At 42.2% G+C, this 20,750-nt stretch overlaps 1 protein-coding gene across 1 annotated transcript in view; it reads right to left on the reverse strand.

Annotated features, from left to right (window-relative positions):
* The window catches only part of LOC139789193 (transcription factor RFX3-like), a 135,357-nt gene that overhangs the window by 52,316 nt on the left and 62,291 nt on the right, over window positions 1-20,750 (reverse strand). The window contains exons 4-5 of the mRNA XM_071729712.1: window positions 11,026-11,100; window positions 676-857 (exon numbers count right to left, since the gene is read on the reverse strand). Coding sequence (XP_071585813.1) covers window positions 676-857; window positions 11,026-11,100 — 257 coding nt within the window. The remainder of the gene's footprint in view (window positions 1-675; window positions 858-11,025; window positions 11,101-20,750) is intronic.

Consider the following 20,750-nt stretch of genomic DNA (forward strand, 5'->3'; position numbering starts at 1 on the left):
GTACGTACAAGTTAGTCTTGACTTTCACTCTAGTATAAAACTGGTATAACTCCAACTTCTGGAAATCAATTCACTTAAACTGTATTTTCTAGCACTTTACTGTTGGACTTCATTGTAATAGAATGAGAAAAGTAAAAACCAAATAAATAACTTATGCAGTCATGGTGAATAAAACAATTCCATAAGTGGTGTGTGCTTGTGAATGAGCGAGGGTCTGTGTATGTTTCACTAGTCACCTTCAGTCCTGATCATCTGGAGAAGAAGAACAGAGCTGGGCTATCTGCATTCATGTTTATGTGAGTTCTATTGGTGTCTATGTGGGTGCTGGTAAAGGCATTGGTCTGTATTAGCTTGTGTGGTTAGCTGTATTAGTGTCACGTGTGTTTTTATCTGCATCTTTGGAACACACATTCAGTCTCACTACTAGCTAGACCTGCAAATAGGAACAGCAGTAACTGCATCCATTGGACTGAGCTGGATGATTTCTGGTTCTTGAGAGTACACAGAATCTGTCTACAGGAGACTGTGAGTCCCCTGGGTCCAGAATTCCAGTGGATTTGGCAACTCCCTTGACAGTAAGGTTTTAAATATTTTTCATGTTTGTTTGTTTGCTTGTTTTTACCATACGAGCTTCATATTCACTATTGTTATTGATATTTTATATTGTACACAAACCTGGTTCCTAGTCTTCTGGTACGTAATCCCATGAAGATTGACCGTATGAGTTTTCCAAAGGAGGCAGCATTGACTGGCTCTAGCTTGTGCTCCTGACAATGGCGTAAGTAATGGTTGTAAAGGGTACTTCTAGGGAGACTCACTCCTTCTGCGGTTTCATAGTTGTCTAAAAGCCATTGGAGCTATATCAAAGAATGAACATATATGTAAATTCAGTATTACTCTTCTAAAAGAAATCTTAATTGTACAACACAGACCTCTGATATTTTTTAGACCACTCTTAAGGCCTGTTTAATACAGTGATGTTCCTGAAATAAATATAATATCTTTGAATCTCTTTGAATGCTAGGCATACCATTATGTCTTAATATATTCTAGAATTGCAAGGAAATAACAAAACTCATTGCACTTCTGACCTCATATAGCACCACATCTAAAAATATTTCAGTTTTAGTACCATACATTAACATTTTATGAAGTTATTTGTTCTTTGGACAAAAATTGTTGGAACTCCAAGGAAATAAAATGATTGATGTAATTTATATTCATTGCAGGAAAAAGCTAAAAGAAGTAAGTTAATACATTTTTAATTTTTGAATCTTATTATATTTATCTTCATCTAAAAAAATGAAAAAAAAAAAAGAGTATTTAATTTAACTGAATAGGGTTTATTTTCTTCCAAATTCAAAGAAATATCTACCTCATATAAGGTAGAAAGTGATCTAGATTACATGAAAAATAACTGGTACATCTACAAAATATTATGGGCCAAACCACTCTGTTGTAGTTTGTTTGCCTTTCACTTCAAAGAGGAACAGAATTAGTTTTGAGGTTCTTTACTGTGTAATTTAATATAGAATTTTGTTGAGCAATTTTGGAAGCATGTAGGCAGAGTTTCTAATGCATTATTGTACATTTTTACATAACAAATAGTAACTAACATACGCACAAAGCATAACTAAAATGGTCATTTTAATGTCATTTAACAGTATAGGAGAATAAAATGGAAATATTTTTACAGTAGTCATATCTAAACTCTGTGGTTTCAGCTTTTTGGGAATGCTAACATTTTACCTAGTTTACACTCTCCTCCCACATGGTTTCGTATAACTGATATTTCCCTTACATTTCAGCTTAAATAATTCCCAAATTGTGTTTTATACCTGCATTTACTACTTAATTGTTTAAAGAAGTAATTATATGAAAATGAGTCATCACGAACATCCACATTTTCTGGGTTCACTAATCTTACCAAAAAAGATTAAACAATAATAATAAAAAAAAAAGCACCCAATAAATCCCCAAGCCATGGATTTGGTTTTGGCATTTGGAACAAAACTTTAGTCCAACATGCTGCTGTCTCACACAGATGTATTATACATTTGAATTTAGTCCACCAAAGCAATTCATATGACCAAAATATGTGTTTAAAGTATAGTAAAAGATATACAAAGTTTCTGTGATATTTAATATACTACTCTACAGGGTTATTTACTAATAGATCACTGAAAAAATTCTGTTCTACTCATGTTTGATATAATTTGTTGTTCAAAGAACATGAATATCAATATTTTAATGGCCATTAATAATTAAATAGGTTTTCACTCTGATCCATCTTTATTGCAGAACTACTAGTAAAATTTAGATTATAATGAATATATTAGACATACAGTTCTGTTTAAGTCAGTTCTGAGCAATTTACCAAGCACAATACATTAGTAATAATAAAAAAAATATTAGGAAATTATCTAATCCAGACCTTTCAAAAACCATCTTCATGTTTACTTTCATACAGAAATCACCAGAACTATCATGCTTATGTTTCTTATAAAAGGGCTCTACGTAAAGATGCAGAAGCAAGATCTAACTGGTTCCAAGATGGATACAGATAATGTTGTACTTTAAAGAAACATAACAAAAAAATATAGTTCATCATCCTTATATTATCTTGTAGATAGAAGCACATTATTAATAAAGTCTCAACATTCAGAAATTTATTTTATCTTGAGCATTTACAGTTCTGAAATAAAGCCTAGGAAAAGTATTGTAAAGTTTTACCTTTACTTGAGTTTATTAACAAAACTATTTCACTAATCATCTAAGTATATCTTAATTATGTCTTTCAAACTTTCCATTTAATCTATACTAATTAGATTATGGAATATTAGCTATTTCTGTTTTACCTCACAAAGAAAAAAAATGATTGACAAACAAATAAAATTATTTCCCAATTAACCGCTAAATATAACATTAGAGCTTTTATTCCAGGTGAATTAGAATTAGCATTAATATGTGCATTTTGCTTATGATTTGTATTTGACAGATGCTCTTTCAACCACAGCTTGCCATTAGCCAACAGTGGGAAAGCAAAACCCAAGGTAAGTACAAAATAAGGATTTTTGCTCTATGGTAAAGATATTTCAATAACAAAAACTTGATTACTTGGTAGATTATAGCCTGGAAGTAGAGTGCAAATAGCTGAATACTATTAAAGGAAAAGAGTAAATTGACAATTTCAATGAAATGTTAATATTAAGAAAACATTAGATTATAAATTAGTTGAGTCAATCACATGCAGAAAGAAATCAGGAAAGGAAATATAATACAGAAAAATGAAAAAAAGATCGTAAAAATGAAGCGGTATCAACTTAGGCAACAAAATGCCATCTTATGGAAGAAGACGACTAAAACCATATTTACTGTCCTTATTTGAGTTGTAATTCAATAAGCATGTTTTAAAATAGGGAAAACAACCAGTAAGCTTGATCTGGGTCCATTAATTTCTTTGAAAATGACAGAGTAGGAAAGAACAGCTATTACAGCAAGATGCATGAAGTTTTTTTTTTTCACAGAATCAACGATACCTCTATTTGTCTTTCAGTAGTTTTTAAAATACCTCAAAATATAGAATCCTAGAAGTGTTTTGGTTGGAAAAGACCTTTAAAATCATCACGTCCAACCATTAACCTAGCACGCTGTCAAGTCCACCACTAAACCATGTCCTAAGCACCACATCTACATGTCTTTTAAATGCTTCCAGAGATGGTGACTCAACCACTTCCCTGGGCAGCCTGTTGCAGTGACTGGCAAACCTTTTGGTGAAGAAATTTCTCTTAATATTTAATCTAAACCTCCCTGGCACACCTCGTGTTGCGAGAGACGAATCTCGCCGTGGGCGCGAGCTCGGTTCGCGAACAGAGTCAATCGAGCTAGTGTTGATTCGGATTAGTATCAGAGAGCTAACTTCGGTCCACCTGGCTCTGGGACCTGCTGGAACCACACCCTGCCGAAATCGGGCATGCGCACCAGGGCCAGCCCCAACTGGGGGCTGGCAAGTCCCAGCAAGTCCTGGCACCTGCTGCCTACATTTCCCCCCCCTTTTTTTTTTTTTTTTTTTTTTTTTTTTGATGCCAGACCAGCGCTCTGGGCGACCGGTAGTAGCGCCCCGGGCGTTTTGAAGTTGCCGCGGTGGGGTCGGGACATCATCATCGTCGTCCGTCAGGGTGGGTGGGTTCCTGTACTGCTGAAAAGCTGGGCGATGTTCGACGTCCCGCTTCTCTATTAGTTGCACGGCCCGAGTGACCTGGTCTTGCAGGGCCGATATCTTGTCTTCCAGCGCAGATACTGCCGCTGGTTGAGGGGCTGCTTTTTTCTCTGCAGCCTTCCGTGGGGCCGGGGGCGGCGGCGGGGGTAACTCTCCGTGGCAGCCGGAGGTGCTGCAAGCCGCGGTTTCCGCCCCATCATTTTCCGGTGTTTCGACTTCCGGGCCGATATCCGATAGGAGTTCGGTCACGGTTTGGTGGGGCTTCCAGGACATGCCCTTTATGGCAGGCTTGCCACTGGTCAGCCCCAGACATACTTGCTCGTGTTTTCCTTCCTCCAGGGGTGGCGCCGAGGGGGTCACGGCTGGCGCTCTCTCGGGCTCCTCCCCCTCGACGGGTGGTGCCGAGGGGGTCGCAGCAGGCATTTCCTTCGGGGGAAATGCCTCGGTCTTTCGTAATGGAGCCGTGGCGGTGGCAATTGCCACTTCTATTTCGGCTTTCATAACAGCTAATAGATTGCAAACGACCCGCCAGGTGTTGTCCGCACCAATAATGTCACCATTGGTCTCCTTATAGTGGAGACTTGCCAGCAGATTATACACCTCCCCCCAGAGGTCCCAGGCGGTCTCAGGACCCGGGTAGTGGAGGGGTTCCTGCCTTTCCGCCTGGGCTACAATCTGCTCGGCAATGGCGGTGCCGGTAGGTTTGCTTGTATAGGATCCCATCATCAGTTTTACTGATGTCAATGTCGAAGAGAAGAAAAGGTTTCTCTTACCCGAATCTTTCGGGGTATCGAACGGTCTGTGGAGAAGGGTCACTTTCGGACGAAACGCTCGGGGAGACGGTTTAGACCGAAATTGCTGCCCGCATTCTCCACCAGATGTTGCGTGAGACGAATCTCGCCGTGGGCGCGAGCTCGGTTCGCGAACAGAGTCAATCGAGCTAGTGTTGGTTCGGATTAGTATCAGAGAGCTAACTTCGGTCCGCCTGGCTCTGGGACCTGCTGGAACCACACCCTGCCGAAATCGGGCATGCGCACCAGGGCCAGCCCCAACTGGGGGCTGGCAAGTCCCGGCAAGTCCTGGCACCTGCTGCCTACACCTCGAAGCCATTTCCTCTCATCCTGTCACTTGCTACTTGGGAAAAGAGACTGACACCCACCTCACTACAACCTCCTTTCAGGTAGTTGTAGAGAGTGATAAAGTCTCCCCTCAGTCTCCTCTTCTCCAAACTAAACAACCCCAATTCCCTTATCCACTCTTCATAAGACCTTTCTTCCTTATGTCCATTTTATATCTACCCTCTTCCATTTTTAAACCACTGACCCTTGTCCTTTCACTTCAGGCCCTGGTAAACAGTCTCTCTCCATCTTTCTCATAAGCCCCCTTTAATTATTGAAAGGCAACAATATCATGTCCCTGGAGCTTTCTCTTCTTCAGGGTCAGCAATTTCCACCATCTTCATAGGAGAGGTGTTCCAGCCCTCTGATCTTGTTTGTGGCCCCCCTTGTACCTACTCTGTTCCATTACCTGTGTCATTAAGATATTAAATAGTATTGGTCCCAGTATGGATCCCTGAGGGACATCATTCATCACTGGTTTCCACTTGGACACTGAGTCACTGATGTGGCCATCCACCAGTTCCTTATCCATCTAAAAGTCCATCCATCAAATTTATATCTCTCCAAATCAGCAGCCAAAATGTTGTGGGGGACTTTATCAAAGGCCTTATAGAAATCCACGTGGATGATATCCATAGCTCTTCCCTTGTCAGCTGATGAAGCCACTCTACTGCAGAAGGCCACTAGATTAGTCAGGCTCATTTTGCCTTTTCTGACGCCATGTTGGCTGTCTCTAATCACCTCCATCTATTCCATATGTTTTGACATGTCTTCCAGGAGGATCTGCTCCATGATCTTTAACTAGTGCATGACAGAGGAAAGAGGGGAGTACAGTTTTCTGATGTAGAATAGCTTGTCCTTTAGTTCTTATTGTTTTCAGTGTAAAGATTCTGGACTTCCTTGTCAGATTCAGGACAGGCTTCTTTGTATATCTAAGTCTTAAGACAGATTTTTGGCATTTTGGAAAAAAATTATCTTCCATGTAATTATATTAAAATAATTTCAGCATATTTCTAGTTTGTCTTAAAATCAAAGCAATTATTTTAAAACCGTCCAAAATGATCTAAAACTTCACATTTTGCATTTCTGTTTTTCCCTCACCCAGTTTTAGCATTTTCTAAGGAAAGTAAATTATCTTACAAGAAATTGTACTGACTCCTGCTGTCTTTTTCCACCATGATGATAAACACCTCCATATTACCACATTATTAGAGGGGGAGGGGATGTAAACAAATCAAATAAGTGTATAGCCTTGAACCAATATATTTGTACATTCATCTCACAATCAATATGTCTTGGGTTAGTGCAGTGGTGTTTTGGAATCAGAAGGGGACCACAGGGGTGGCTCCTCCGAGAAGCTGCTGGAAGCTCCTCTGCTTCCGATCTCTGCCTCGCCTCTGCCCAAGGCCAAATAGATATGGGAAGCTGGATGAACCTCTTCAAGAAACATACTCAAGAAAAGGTGAAACGGAACTGCAAAACAATAATAAAAAAGGACCTGCAGAGCAGAGTAGAGGATGAGGTAAGAAAGAGCAATGCCAGAGAAAAGACACAAAGGTCAGTGAAGAAAGAGGGAGAAAGGTGCCCAAGCAGAGATTTCCCCGCAGCCCATGGTGAGATGGCAGCTGTCCCCTTGCAGCCTATGGAGGAGCACAGTGGAGCAGTCCTCAAAGGACCACGGTGGAGTAAATGTGGATTTGTAGCCTCTGAAGTGTCACAGGTGGGCAGATGTGAAGGAGCAGCCCGTGCAGGATCATGGAGAGGGGCAGATGTGGATCTGCAGCCGTGGAGGACCCCATGCCAGAGGAGATGACTGTTCCTGAAGCAGACCGTGACTCTGTGGGTAGCCCACGCTGGAGCAGTCTGTACCTGAGGGACTGCACCTGGTGAGAGGGAGTCATGTCGGAGGGGTTTGTGAAGGACTCTCTCTCATGAGAGGGACCCCGAACTGGAGCAAGGGAAGAATGTGAAGAATCCTCCCCCTGAGGAGGAAAGCAGCAGAAACACCGTGTGGTGAACTGACCCTAAACCTCCACTCCTCATCCCCCTGTGCTGCTGAGGGGGATGCAGGAGTGAAGTAATACAGGCTCAGGAAGACAGGAGTGGTGGGAGGGAAGTTGTTAAGATCTGGCTATGTTTTCTCTTTCTCCTTGTAGATTAAATTAGGTTTTTTATCTTTCCAAGTTGAACTTGTCTGGTTTTTTGCTTTTTGCCATAACTGGGGAATGCAAACCTCCCTATCCTATCGATTCATGAGCCTTAAGGTGGTTTTCTCCTCCCTGTCCCACAGTGGCAGTGGGGGGTGAGCGAGCAGAGGCCTGGTTGATATTAGCTGGGCCCAAATTGTGACATAATATTTACATTTTCTGATAAAGGAATAAAAGAATGTGAAAAAATATGCAAGTTTATCACAGAATCATAGAATGGTAAGGGGTTGGAAAGGACCTCTGAAGATCATCTAGTCCAACCCACCTGCTAGAGCAGAATCCCTTAGAGCTGGCTTGAGCGGAATACATCCAGGCAAGTCTTGAATGTCTCCAGGGATAGAGACTCCACAACCTCCCTGCACAATCTATTCCAGTGTTGAGTTACCCTAAGAGTGAAGAAGTATTTTCTCACATTTAATTTAAATCTCTTGTGTGCCAGTTTGTGACCATTACACCTTGTTCTGTCACTGGACACCACGGAGAAGAGTCCAGACCCATCCTCCTGACACCCACCCTTTAGATATTTATAAAAATTGAGAAGATCCCCCCTCAGCCTTCTTTTCTCTATGCTAAAAAAACCAAGCTCTCTTAGCCTTTCCTCACAGGGCAGATGCTCCAGTCCCTTAATCATTTTACTGGCCCTGTGCTGGACTCTCTCCAGTAGTTCCTTGTCCTTCTTGAACTGGGGAGCCCAGAGCTGCACCGCACACAATACTCCAGGTGAGGCCTGACTAGAGCAGAGTAGAGAAGGGTAACTTCCCTCGACCTGTTGGCCACACACTTCTTCATTCACCCCAGGATGGCATTGGCTCTCTTGGCTGCCAGGGCACATTGTTGGCTCATGGTGAGCCTGTAGTCCACCACAACTCCCAGGTCTTTCTTTTTCCCCAGAGCTGTTTTCCAGCAGGTCAACCCCTAACCTGAACTGGTGCATGGGGTTGTTCCTCCCCAGATGGAGTACCCTACACTTGCCCTTATTGAACTTCATTTGGTTTCTCCCCACCCAGCTCTACAACCTGTCCAGGTCATGCTGGAGAGCAGCACAGCACTCTGGTGTGTCAGCCACCCCTCCCAGTTTTGTATCATCAGTGCACTTGCTGGTGATACACTCTATCCCCTCGTCCATGTCATTGGCATATATATTGAATAAGACTGGACTCAGCACCGACCCCTGAGGGACACCACTGGTCACCCATGTCCAGCCTGACTCAGCCCCACTGACTACAACTCTCTGAGCTCTGTCCTTCAACCAGTTCCTAATCCATTTTACTACCCAATTGTCCAATCCACATTTCTCAAGTTTGCTTGTGAGGATATCATGAGGGACAGTGTCGAAAGCCTTGCTGAGGTCAAGGTAGATGACATCAACTGCCCTCCCCTCATCTAACCATCTGGTTATGTCACCATAAAAGGCTATCAGATTGATTAAGAGTGACTTTTCCTTAATAAATCCATGCTGACTACTCCTTATAACATTTCTTTCATCTAAGTGGTTAGAGATGGCCTCCAGAATAAGTTGCTCCATCACCTTTCCAGGGATGGAGGTGAGGCTGACTGATCTGTAGTTGCCTGGGTCTTCCTTCTTACCCTTTTTGAAGATTTATCTTGATTGGTAAGGCTGAGAAGCAAAAAGGATGCAGTATGTATAGAAATTTAGTAGCATTAAAACCCACAAAACTATACCAACATGTTTACACAAGACAAGCACTGTTTAAAAACAAACTGTATATTAAACTATGTTGGGTCAGTGTGGCAGGGTTTTGGTAGTGGGTGAGGGGCTACAGGGGTGAGAAGCTGATGGAAGCTCCTCCCCATCTCCAAAGTCTGGACCCTCCTCTGGCCATGGCCAAGCCCATCAGAAACAGTGGATGCAACCCTGCAATTAACATATTTAAGAAGTGGAAAATAAAACTACTATAAGACCTGCAGGGCAGAGGAGAGGGGGAGATGAGAGCAATACCTGAGCAGAAATACCAGGATCAGTGAGGAAGGAGGAGGAGGTGCCCAAGCAGAGGTTTCCTTGCAGCCTGTGGGGAGACAGCAGGCTGTCTCCCTGCAGTCCATGGAGGAGCATGGTGGAGCAGCCCATGAAGGATCACAGTGGTGCAGATGTGGACCTACAGCCATGGAGGACCACCTCCTGAAGCAGACTGTTACTGTGGGATGCCTGTGCTGGAGCACCAGGGAGCTGGGTGTTGGCCTCTTCTCTCAAGTAAATAACAATAGGACTAGAGGAAATGGCCTGAAGTTGTACTAGGGGAGGTTTAGACTAGATATTGGGAAGAGTTTATTTACTGAAAGAATAGTCAGGCACTGGAACGGGATGACCCAGGAGGTGGTGGAGTCACCATCCCTGGATGTATTAAAAAATAACATGTAGATAAGGCTACTAGAGGGATGGTGGTATTTTATTTTTATTTGGAGGGGGCAGGGTTGATAGTTGGACCTGGTGATCTTAGAGGTCCTTTCTAACCATTCCAATTATGTGAGTCTGTGACTGCATCTCATGGGAGGGACTCATGTCAGAGGAGTTTGTGAAGGACTCTGTCCCATGGGAGGGACCCCACTAGAGAAGGAACAGACTTTGAGTCCTTCTACCCCTGAGGAGGAAGGAGCAGCAGAAAACAACCTTTGATGAACTAACTGTAAACCCCATTCCCTGTCCCTCTGTGCCTCTTTGGGGGAGGAGAAGGTAGAGAAATTAGGAGCAAAGTAATTTGGGCCTGGGAAGAAGGGAGGGGTGGGGTAAGGGATCGGATGCATAGTTCTTTGTTGCTGGCTGGGCCTAAACCATGACATAAACTTTGAGCCTTTCTCCTTTACTTAAAAGTTATATTTAATGGCTTTATCACTATATTTGCAACCATATTTTTTATGCAAACATCTTCAGCTTTCTCTTATGGAAAATTCCCAGCTAACTACAGGATTTGTAAAAACAGAACAAAGCAGGAGACAGAAGAATAAAACATATTAGAGACTAACAGATTTTTTTAATTTTTTTTTTTATCTTATCAAATAGATCTTTGAAATTCTTGTATTATAGTAAACTTATTCAGAATAATAGAAATATTTTTAAAGAAATTGAAAGAATATTTTTTATTCAAAATGTCAGCTGCTACTTTCCCCCTTCACCTGCTTCTAAATTATTATTATCAGGTACAGAAATTGTAGAAAATTATTTTTAAATGTCAAATGCAGATTATTTAAGAATAATTTGATTATTATTTTTCTTTTACATTCGGACCTGCAGATGAAGCAAGTACATTAAGCTGTGCTAACACAATACAGAACCTAGAAAAGAAATACACTTTATATATCATGACACTTAACAAAATATAGTGACAGAAAATGTAGATTACAAGCAACTAAAATGGAAAGATTAAAAGCAAAAATAGCAGTAAATTAAACCAAACATTTAGAGGCAGGATAAGCATGCAGAATAAGCTAGAGATTAGCTTTCATGAAAGAAGAGACAACTTACATGGCTGTTGAGAAGAGAGCTTCTGTGAGTAGAAAGACCATCAGACTTTTGCAGTGTCTCAATTGCCATTTCAATCTGATAATAGATGTCATTAAAATATGACTCAAGACAAGATAGTAAAAAAGGCTGATCAGAAAAATTCTGATAGATTGCATTAAGTTCAACAGAAATATCCAGTTCAATCGGCTAAGGGATATTTTCACAGAATCATAGAATAGCTAGGGTTGGAAGGGACCTTAAAGATCATCTAGTTCCAACCCCCCTGCATGGGCAGTGACACCTCCCGCTGGATTAGGTTGCTCAAGGCCCCATCCAACCTGGCCTTGAACACTTCCAGGGAGGGGGCAGCCACACGTTCCCTGGGCAACCCCTTCCAGCATCTCACTACCCTCACAGGAAAGAATTTTTTCCTGAAGTCTAGCCTAGCATTTTCTACTTAAAAGTCTCATCCTCAAATTCCCATTAAGACAAGCATCCCCAATGAAGTCAGGGAGGCATTTTGCTTGCATATATACTGCAGGATCCCAGTTTCCAAGTCCAATTTAACTTCTTCCCTGCTCATGAAATAAGAGAAGTGGTTTTACCAGTAAGCTACATTGCAAACAGTAAAAACTACTGAACAATAAATGTTTTTAATAAAAGAAAAAAAAAACTAGAATAAAATCCTAAGAAAGGCCTCAACGTTTCTTCTTCCAGGTATTTGAGAAAGGCCTGTTCATACTCTGAATGTGTATTAGAAACAAAATTTCTGCTCTCTGCAACCATGGAGTAATATCTCAGTCATTCAGTAGGTTTTCTGTCATTATTTTCATTGGACAGGATATCACCCCTAAAGCCTGTCAGAGCATTCTTTGAATATCCAAAGCTCTTGAAGTGAACAAAAATTGGATATATACAGACACAGTAAGACCCATGCTTAAAAAAATCAGATGGGTTCAGAGTAATACTTTTAAAAGACAAAGTATTATATATGGCTAATTATACAGTAGTGTTACTCCTAATACAAATGTGTGAAGATAAACATATCCATTCCCATTCTTCTCCACATATTAATGCATCTTTTGAATAATTATATATCTGCATTAAGAATGAATTTACAATATAACTTTAGAATAGCTGCATAGCTAGAATAGCAAAAACATTGAAAGTGATGGAGACAATGGGATGTACAGTAAAAGAAGGTACATGATTAGCCACAGTAAATGAAAAATCAAGGGAAAATCATCTGTACATTTAAAACCACTTATTCTCTCTCTAATTATTGTTATGATCAACTTGTCTTATTTTTTGAATAATGTAGGGAAAGAAGTGTTCACTACCACTAAAATTAACCATTATTTATTTCAATCTCATGAAGTATTACTGAACTAGAACAAGCCTTTTTATCTATATTTGAATGTATAGGTATTCAACATATTCTAGTGTAACCTGTTCCAATAGTAATTATTTTCATTATTAAACATTTTGTACATTATTCCTTGTCTAAATTTTGATGAATTGCATTTTGAGCTTTATCTGCTACGGAAATATATCTTTACTATGGGAAAACTTTTACCCATGCAATCACCTAACCACAGGCAAAGCATCTCTTAACCTTCTCTAGCATGTAAATAAAATAGCCTTAACTTGAAGGCAGATTTTCCAGACAGTGAATAATTTGTTTTGCTCATTTTGAAAACTTCCAGCTACTTCTGGGTTCTCTTTCTTTCCACTGTATTTTATTTTAAAAAATCTCAAGCTTTCAGTAGGCTTGAGTTCTCAGGCTTTCAAAATGTTCTATCTAAAACATGCCCCTCCGTGTGTGGCAAGAGGCAGTTACTTTGATGGCAATTTATTCATGTTCAGAATCTGTTCCTTCAAATTTTTAAGTTCAAAGTTACAGACAGGAAATTAGAATTTGATTCTGGAAAAAAAATTATAATGAACTTAAATTCACCTATATTCAGAGTAGCATTTAAGCATATATCCCAATTTAAATAGTGATTATCCTGAATAGTGTTGTGGTTTTGTAAATTGTAGCCTTGACATTTTGGGACAAAATGTTAAAATTAATGTAAAATTTTAAATTTTATTCTACACATAGAGAGAACAATTAATTGCATACCTGACATTTCTAAGGACAAGCAGTCAAAATTTACAGGCATATTTGCAACTGGAGTGCTAAATGACAAAAAAGTAACATATACACCTGTTTGAATGTGTCTATTCATACATTTCTTCTTTTTGAAAGACTAATTCAATATGGAAAGACATAATTTATTAAAAAGATTTGACTGATAACTGATAAATTTATCATTCCCACAACAACATCAACCAAACCAGGCTAAAAATATCTGTGTTGCTAAATAATAATGCATATAACTATCAGTGTGCATATTAATACAAATATGGGAGGGTAATTAATGCATTATAATTATGGGAATTGTGATTTCAGACTTCTCCATCAGTTCACTCAGTTCGCCACCTAAAATGCTAATCTGCATTAATGGTTAAGAGGGTATAACTTTTCTGTGGATAATAAATTCAAAACATGTCAACTATTTACTGTTCCTGTTAGTTTAAGATTTATTGTCCACTATCATTTTATCCAATGAACATATACATTAATGATTTAGATGCCTTTATAGTATATACATAAAATGTCCTGGTTCGGGCCAGGATAGAGGTGATTTTCTGTCTTGTACTTTTGCTTTTAGCTAAGTCTCTTGTAAGTAGTTGCACTTGCTGAAATTAAGAGCAAGTTTCTCAGACAGTGTGTGTTTCTAGGACTGATAACACTTGATGTTTATAGTTACTGCTAGAGACTGGTATGCAGAGCCAAGGACACTGCTCAGCTCTGAAGAAAACATAAAGAGGTCCCACCTGCATCCCTCCTTTGGGGAGGAACAGACAAGATAGATGCCAGAATTGACCAAACAGAGTATTCCATCCCATATACGTCATCCTCAGTATAAATTTGAGGGATCACGAGGGCCAAGCCAGATTTCCTGCTTCCAGCTTCCAGCTGCCTGCCCTTCCTGCCTTTCCTGCTTCCCTTCCTTCACCCGGCATCCTGGAAGGATCCCGTCCGTTTGCCTGCCTGTGGTCCTGATCCGTGCCAGCCCTTATCTGTGTGTTCCTGCCTCCAGTTCCCAACTGCTGCTGACTCCAGGAGTCCAGCCTGAACTTTCCCAGGGCTGCCCTGCAGCCTCGGTGGTGACGTGAGAGCTACTGGGGGAAAGGGGGGAGGAATGTGGTATCCATTTTCTTGTATATTTGTATATATTTATTAATTTTTTCCTATTTATCATTACTGTTTCATTAAAGTTGTGTAGTTTAGTTTCCAACCCATAAGTCTCTCTCCCTTATTCTCTCTCCTTTCTTATCAGGGAGGAGAGAGAGATTAATAGAGAGCGTCTGTTACTCGGTTTAATTGCCGGGCCAGTGTTAAACCGTGACAGATTTATTGGCGCCCAACGTGGGGCCCGAGCTAATTGGCTCGAGTCCAGTTCCAATTTTGACTAATTTGCCTGAATAGTTTCAATTCCAACTCCAGTCGAAGAATGGCTTTGCTGAGCTGGTATCAGACCTTGTTCTTTGGAAATTTCACAGGGTTGGAGATTAAACCAATCATGCCTTACCTTTGGTATTTAGGGTATGCGATCTGCCTTTTTGCAGCTGGAGTTGCTGTTACTATGTGGGTTTTCTTTCGTAAGAGCTGCTTAAGAACCATCGTTGCGATAGGGTCCTCAATACTGATGTATATCATGGTGCATGGTGCAGTAGTGTTTCATACAGAGATTAAAAACTTGGTTGGTAATTACACTCCCAGTTTTAATTTGGGAAATTATACCATTCCATCGTATTTTGGGCTGACTCCACCAGATTTCAGTAGCAATAGCATTTAATTTTTGAAACTTCTGGTGGGTGTTGTTAATTTTTCTCATATAGTGGTGAGGAGAAACACAAAAACCACAATAATGAGACTGAGCATGCCTTTTCGGAGGCCGAGAGTTGCTGTTCGGAGAGTGAGAGCTGCTCCTTGTACAGAGAGCACCCCCACTCCTGCCGCTTCTCGCCCCCCCTCACGCAAGGGCACAACTCAGATAAGGCCGGCCAGCATTGCCAGTGTTTCTGCTACAGCTGCAGCTCCTGTCTCTACCCCCACAGACACTGCTGCTGCTCAGAAAGCAAGCCCTGCTGCTGCTACTGCTGCAGATACCACAGCCTCTCCCCCTCAGCCCACACAGCTACTTGTTGACCCTGTAACTAGGAGAAAAGGAAAACAATGGAAATCAGAAATGAGCCTTAACCCTTCCAAGTCTGAACAAGACGACCAGGTGATAGAGGAAATAGAGGATACTGGCTCTCCTCGTAGAGCAGCTAGAAGAGACTCTAAAGCAGAGTCAGCTGAGGACTCAGACTCAGAATCTGCTCAGTCCTATTCCATGAGAGACTTGTGTACTCTGAGAAAAGACTATAGCCGATTTCCAGGTGAACCACTTCTCTCTTGGTTACTCCGATGCTGGACGGATGGGGCTGCTACCATAACATTAACTCAGAGGGAAGCCAGACAGTTGGGATCCCTGGCCAGAGAGGCAGGTATTGATCGAGCATTTGGGGAAAAGGCTGGAACCACCAGCCTATGGAAACGACTCTTGGCAGCTGTAAGGGAGAGATATCCCTATAAAGAGGAAATAGACTGCCCACAGGTCAAAGCACCCACACTTGGAAAAGCTCTCAAGTATCTGGAGGAATTGGCTGTACGAGACGTGATCTATAATGCTGATGGCATTGAAGATCCTTATCACGTACCGTGCCCTAGACCTATGCTGCAAAGGTTTGTGCATGCTGCACCACCACCTTTTAACCATACACTATCAGTAATGCTATGGGTTCCTGCAGATGTGGATGCAACTGTGGGTGATGTGATTAAAACAGTACGAGAGTGTGAGGATGCTGTCACAGCCCCTCGTCGGGCTTGGGTCTCAGCTATAAAGAGACAATCTGAGAAACTGCATTCACCCCTTTCCCCTCAGACAGACGGAGGACCCCGCATTGCAGCCATTAAGAAGAGACGCCCTCCTATGAGACAGAATCGAGAGAAACAGAATTCAGTAAGAGGAATCTTATGGTCACTCCTAAGTGAGTATGGAGAGGACATGAAAAAGTGGGATCAGAAACCTACTGCTGTCCTAGAGGAGCAAGTACGTAAGTTGCTGACTAAGACAAAAGCAAAAGGAGGTCCTTCTAAAAAGATGGCTGCTCAAGTCTCCAGTGTGGAGTTACCCAGTTCAAATATGCTGGTGACTCAAGATCCCTCTACATCAGGTGTGAGTACTGGGGATGCAAACTCCAGTAATGCACATACTGACAATGTTGTATGTGCTCAAGCTTAGAGGTGCCCTGCCTCCAGCCAGGTGGAGGAGAGGGACAACCGAATTTATTGGATTGTGTGGATTCGATGACCTGGCACATTAGAGCCACAAAAGTATAAAGCCTTGGTGGACACTGGTGCACAGTGCACACTAATGCCATCGAATCAGAAAGGGACAGAATCCGTCACTATTTCTGGAGTGACAGGGGGATCTAAAGAACTGACTATTGTGAAGGCTGATGTGAGCCTCACTGGAATAAAATGGCATAAGCACCCGATAGTGACTGGTCCAGATGCTCCGTGCATCCTTGGCATAGACTACCTCATGGGAGGTGATTTCGAGGACCCGAAAGGGTACCAGTGGTCCTTTGGTACTGCAGCTATTAAGACTGAGAATGGAGAATGGCTGCATGCTTTGTTTGGCCTTTCAGACAAATCCTTTGTAGTGGGTTTGCTGAGAACTATAAACCAACGGGTGCCGAATGCTATTTCAGTAGTGCATCGAAGACAATATCGTGTCAACAGAGATGCTGTGATCCCCATTCACAAGCTGATCCGGCAACTAGAGAGCCAAGGAGTGATCAGCAAGACTCACTCACCCTTCAACAGTCCTGTATGGCCAGTGAGAAAGCCTAATGGAGAGTGGAGGCTGACAGTGGACTATCGTGCCCTGAATGAGGTTACTCCACCACTAAGTGCTGCTGTGCCGGACATACTAGAACTTCAGTATGAGCTGGAGTCGAAGGCAGCCAGGTGGTATGCTACTATTGACATTGCTAATGCATTTTTTGCTATTCCTATAGCACCAGAATGCAGGGCACAGTTTGCTTTCACCTGGAGAGGTATCCAGTACACTTGGAATTGACTGCCCCAGGGGTGGAAACACAGTCCTACCATCTGCCATGGACTGATCCATGACACCTTGGAAAAGGGTGGAGCTCCAGAACATCTACAGTACATCGATGACATCATTGTGTGGGGTGACACAGCAAAGGAAGTCTACGAGAAAGGTAAGAAGATAATTGAAATCCTTCTAGAGGCTGGTTTTGCTATCAAAAGAAGCAAGGTCAAGGGACCTGCACAAGAGATACAGTTTCTGGGAGTTAAGTGGCAAGATGGACGTCGCCACATCCCAATGGACGTGATTAACAAAATAACAGCTATGGCCCCACCAACTACCAAAAAAGAAACTCAGTCCTTCTTAGGAACTGTTGGTTTCTGGAGGATGCATATTCCTCTTTATAATCAGATTGTGAAACCTCTCTATGAGGTTACCCGGAAGAAGAAAGACTTTAAATGGGGCTCAGAACAACAAGCTGCTTTTGAGAGTATTAAACAGGAGATTGTGCAGGCAATGGCCCTTGGACCAATTCGAACAGGGCCAGACATTAAAAATGTGCTTTACACCGGAGATGGAGGTGATGGTCCTACATGGAGCCTCTGGCAGAAACCTCCAGGAGAGACTCGAGGCCGACCTCTTGGATTTTGGGGTTGAAACTACAAAGGCTCCGAAGCCAACTACACAGCCACTGGAAAAGAGATACTGGCCGCATACGAAGGAGTTAGAGCTGCTTCAGAAGTGATTGGTACTGAAGCACAGCTCCTCCTGGTGCCACGATTACCTGTACTGGGTTTTATGTACACAGGTAGAGAATCTTCCCATCATGCTACCGATGCTACCTGGAGTAAATGGATTGCTTTACTTTCACAGAGAGCTAGGATAGGCAGACTTGATCGTCCAGGAATTGTAGAAGCAATAACACATTGGCCAGAAGGCAAACACTTTGGAATGCCACCAGAAAAAGTGGTAAAATGGGCTGAAGAAGCCCCACCATATGACCAATTACCAGAGGATGAAAAACAATATGCTCTTTTCACTGATGGATCCTGTCGTCTGGTAGGAGGCCATCGAAGGTGGAAAGCTGCTGTATGGAATCCTACACGACTAGTTGCAAAAACAGATGAAGGAGATGGTGAATCAAGTCAATTTGCAGAGGTCAAAGCCATCCAATTGGCTTTGGACATTGCTGAACAAGAAAAGTGGCCGAAACTTTATCTCTATACTGACTCATGGATGGTAGCAAATGCCTTATGGGGTTGGTTAAAGCAATGGAAACAAAACAACTGGCAACGTAGAGATAAACCTATCTGGGCTGCTGAACTGTGGAAAGACATTGCTGCTAGGTTAGAGAAACTTGATGTAAAAGTGCGTCACGTAGATGCCCACGTACCTTCATATCGAGCTACTGAAGAACACCAAAACAACCAACGAGCAGATGAAGCTGCTCAAGTGTTCCAAATAGATCTGGACTGGGACCATAAAGGTGAACTGTTTTTAGCCAAATGGGCCCACAATGCTTCAGGTCATCAAGGCAGGGATGGAACATATCGATGGGCTCGTGACCGAGGGGTGGATTTATCTTTGGACGCTATTGCGCAGGTTATCCACGACTGTGACATATGTGCTGCAATTAAGCAAGCTAAGAGGTTGAAACCTCTGTGGTATGAAGGGAGATGGTCAAAATATAGGTATGGGGAGGCCTGGCAAGTCGATTACATCACACTGCCTCAAACCCGCCAGGGTAAGCGCTATGTGCTTACAATGGTGGAGGCAAGTACAGGATGGCTGGAAACATATCCTGTGCCTCATGCCACAGCCCGGAACACCATCCTGGGCCTAAAGAAACAAGTCCTGTGGAGACATGGTACACCAGAAAGAACTGAGTCAGATAATGGAACTCATTTCAAAAATAGTCTTATAAATAACTGGGCCAAAGAACATGGTATTGAGTGGATATACCATATCCCCTATCATGCACCAGCCTCAGGTAAAATTGAAAGGTACAATGGACTGTTAAAAACTACCTTAAAGGCAATGGGTGGTGGAACTTTTAAAAACTGGGACAAGCACTTGGCAAAAGCTACCTGGTTAGTTAACACCAGGGGTTCCATCAATCGAGCTGGTCCTGCTCAGTCAGATCTTCTACACACAGTAGATGGGGACAAAGTGCCTGTGGTGCATGAAAAGAATCTGCTAGGGAAAACAGTTTGGGTTTATCCTGCCTCGGGCAAAGGCAAACCCATTCGTGAGGTTGCTTTCGCTCAAGGGCCTGGACACACTTGGTGGGTGATGATGAAAGATGGAGAAGTACAATGTGTACCACAAGGGAATCTAACACTAGGTGAGAATTCCTAATTTCTGCTTGTTTAGCTTAATCAGTAATGCATGGACTCTTTGGGAGTCATGAACTTGTATCCCACCTTAACTACTGTTATGTGAGTTGTTGCACAAACTAACAGTGTTCTATGAGTGTTTTTCAGGATGATTTTGTGATGATGAAATCAGAACTAGATCCATCGGCTGGCACCCAGTAACTTCCTTGAAGTTAACATCTGCAACCTGCAACTTGTGGACCATGAACATGAACTGTGAAAATTGCTCCTTCTTTTGAGAATCTGCTATAATGGATGAGCATCTGCAATCATAGACTGAATTACTTAGTGAATTTTAGCACAGAGAGGTAGTAATAATTTGTGTATAGATATGTTTAGGGATAAGAGATAGTAATGATTGGAGCATGACGCAAATGGTATGGAATAAGGGGTGGAATGTCCTGGTTTGGGCCAGGATAGAGGTGATTTTCTGTCTTGTACTTTTGCTTTTAGCTAAGTCTCTTGTAAGTAGTTGCACTTGCTGAAATTAAGAGCAAGTTTCTCAGACAGTGTGTGTTTCTAGGACTGATAACACTTGATGTTTATAGTTACTGCTAGAGACTGGTATGCAGAGCCAAGGACACTGCTCAGCTCTGAAGAAAACATAAAGAGGTCCCACCTGCATCCCTCCTTTGGGGAGGAACAGACAAGATAGATGCCAGAATTGACCAAACAGAGTATTCCATCCCATATACGTCATCCTCAGTATAAATTTGAGGGATCACGAGGGCCAAGCCAGATTTCCTGCTTCCAGCTTCCAGCTGCCTGCCCTTCCTGCCTTTCCTGCTTCCCTTCCTTCACCCGGCATCCTGGAAGGATCCCGTCCGTTTGCCTGCCTGTGGTCCTGATCCGTGCCAGCCCTTATCTGTGTGTTCCTGCCTCCAGTTCCCAACTGCTGCTGACTCCAGGAGTCCAGCCTGAACTTTCCCAGGGCTGCCCTGCAGCCTCGGTGGTGACGTGAGAGCTATTGGGGGAAAGGGGGGAGGAATGTGGTATCCATTTTCTTGTATATTTGTATATATTTATTAATTTTTTCCTATTTATCATTACTGTTTCATTAAAGTTGTGTAGTTTAGTTTCCAACCCATAAGTCTCTCTCCCTTATTCTCTCTCCTTTCTTATCAGGGAGGAGAGAGAGATTAATAGAGAGCGTCTG

Source organism: Heliangelus exortis, chromosome W (assembly GCF_036169615.1).
Source record: "Heliangelus exortis chromosome W, bHelExo1.hap1, whole genome shotgun sequence".
Classification (NCBI taxonomy): Eukaryota; Metazoa; Chordata; class Aves; order Apodiformes; family Trochilidae; genus Heliangelus; species Heliangelus exortis.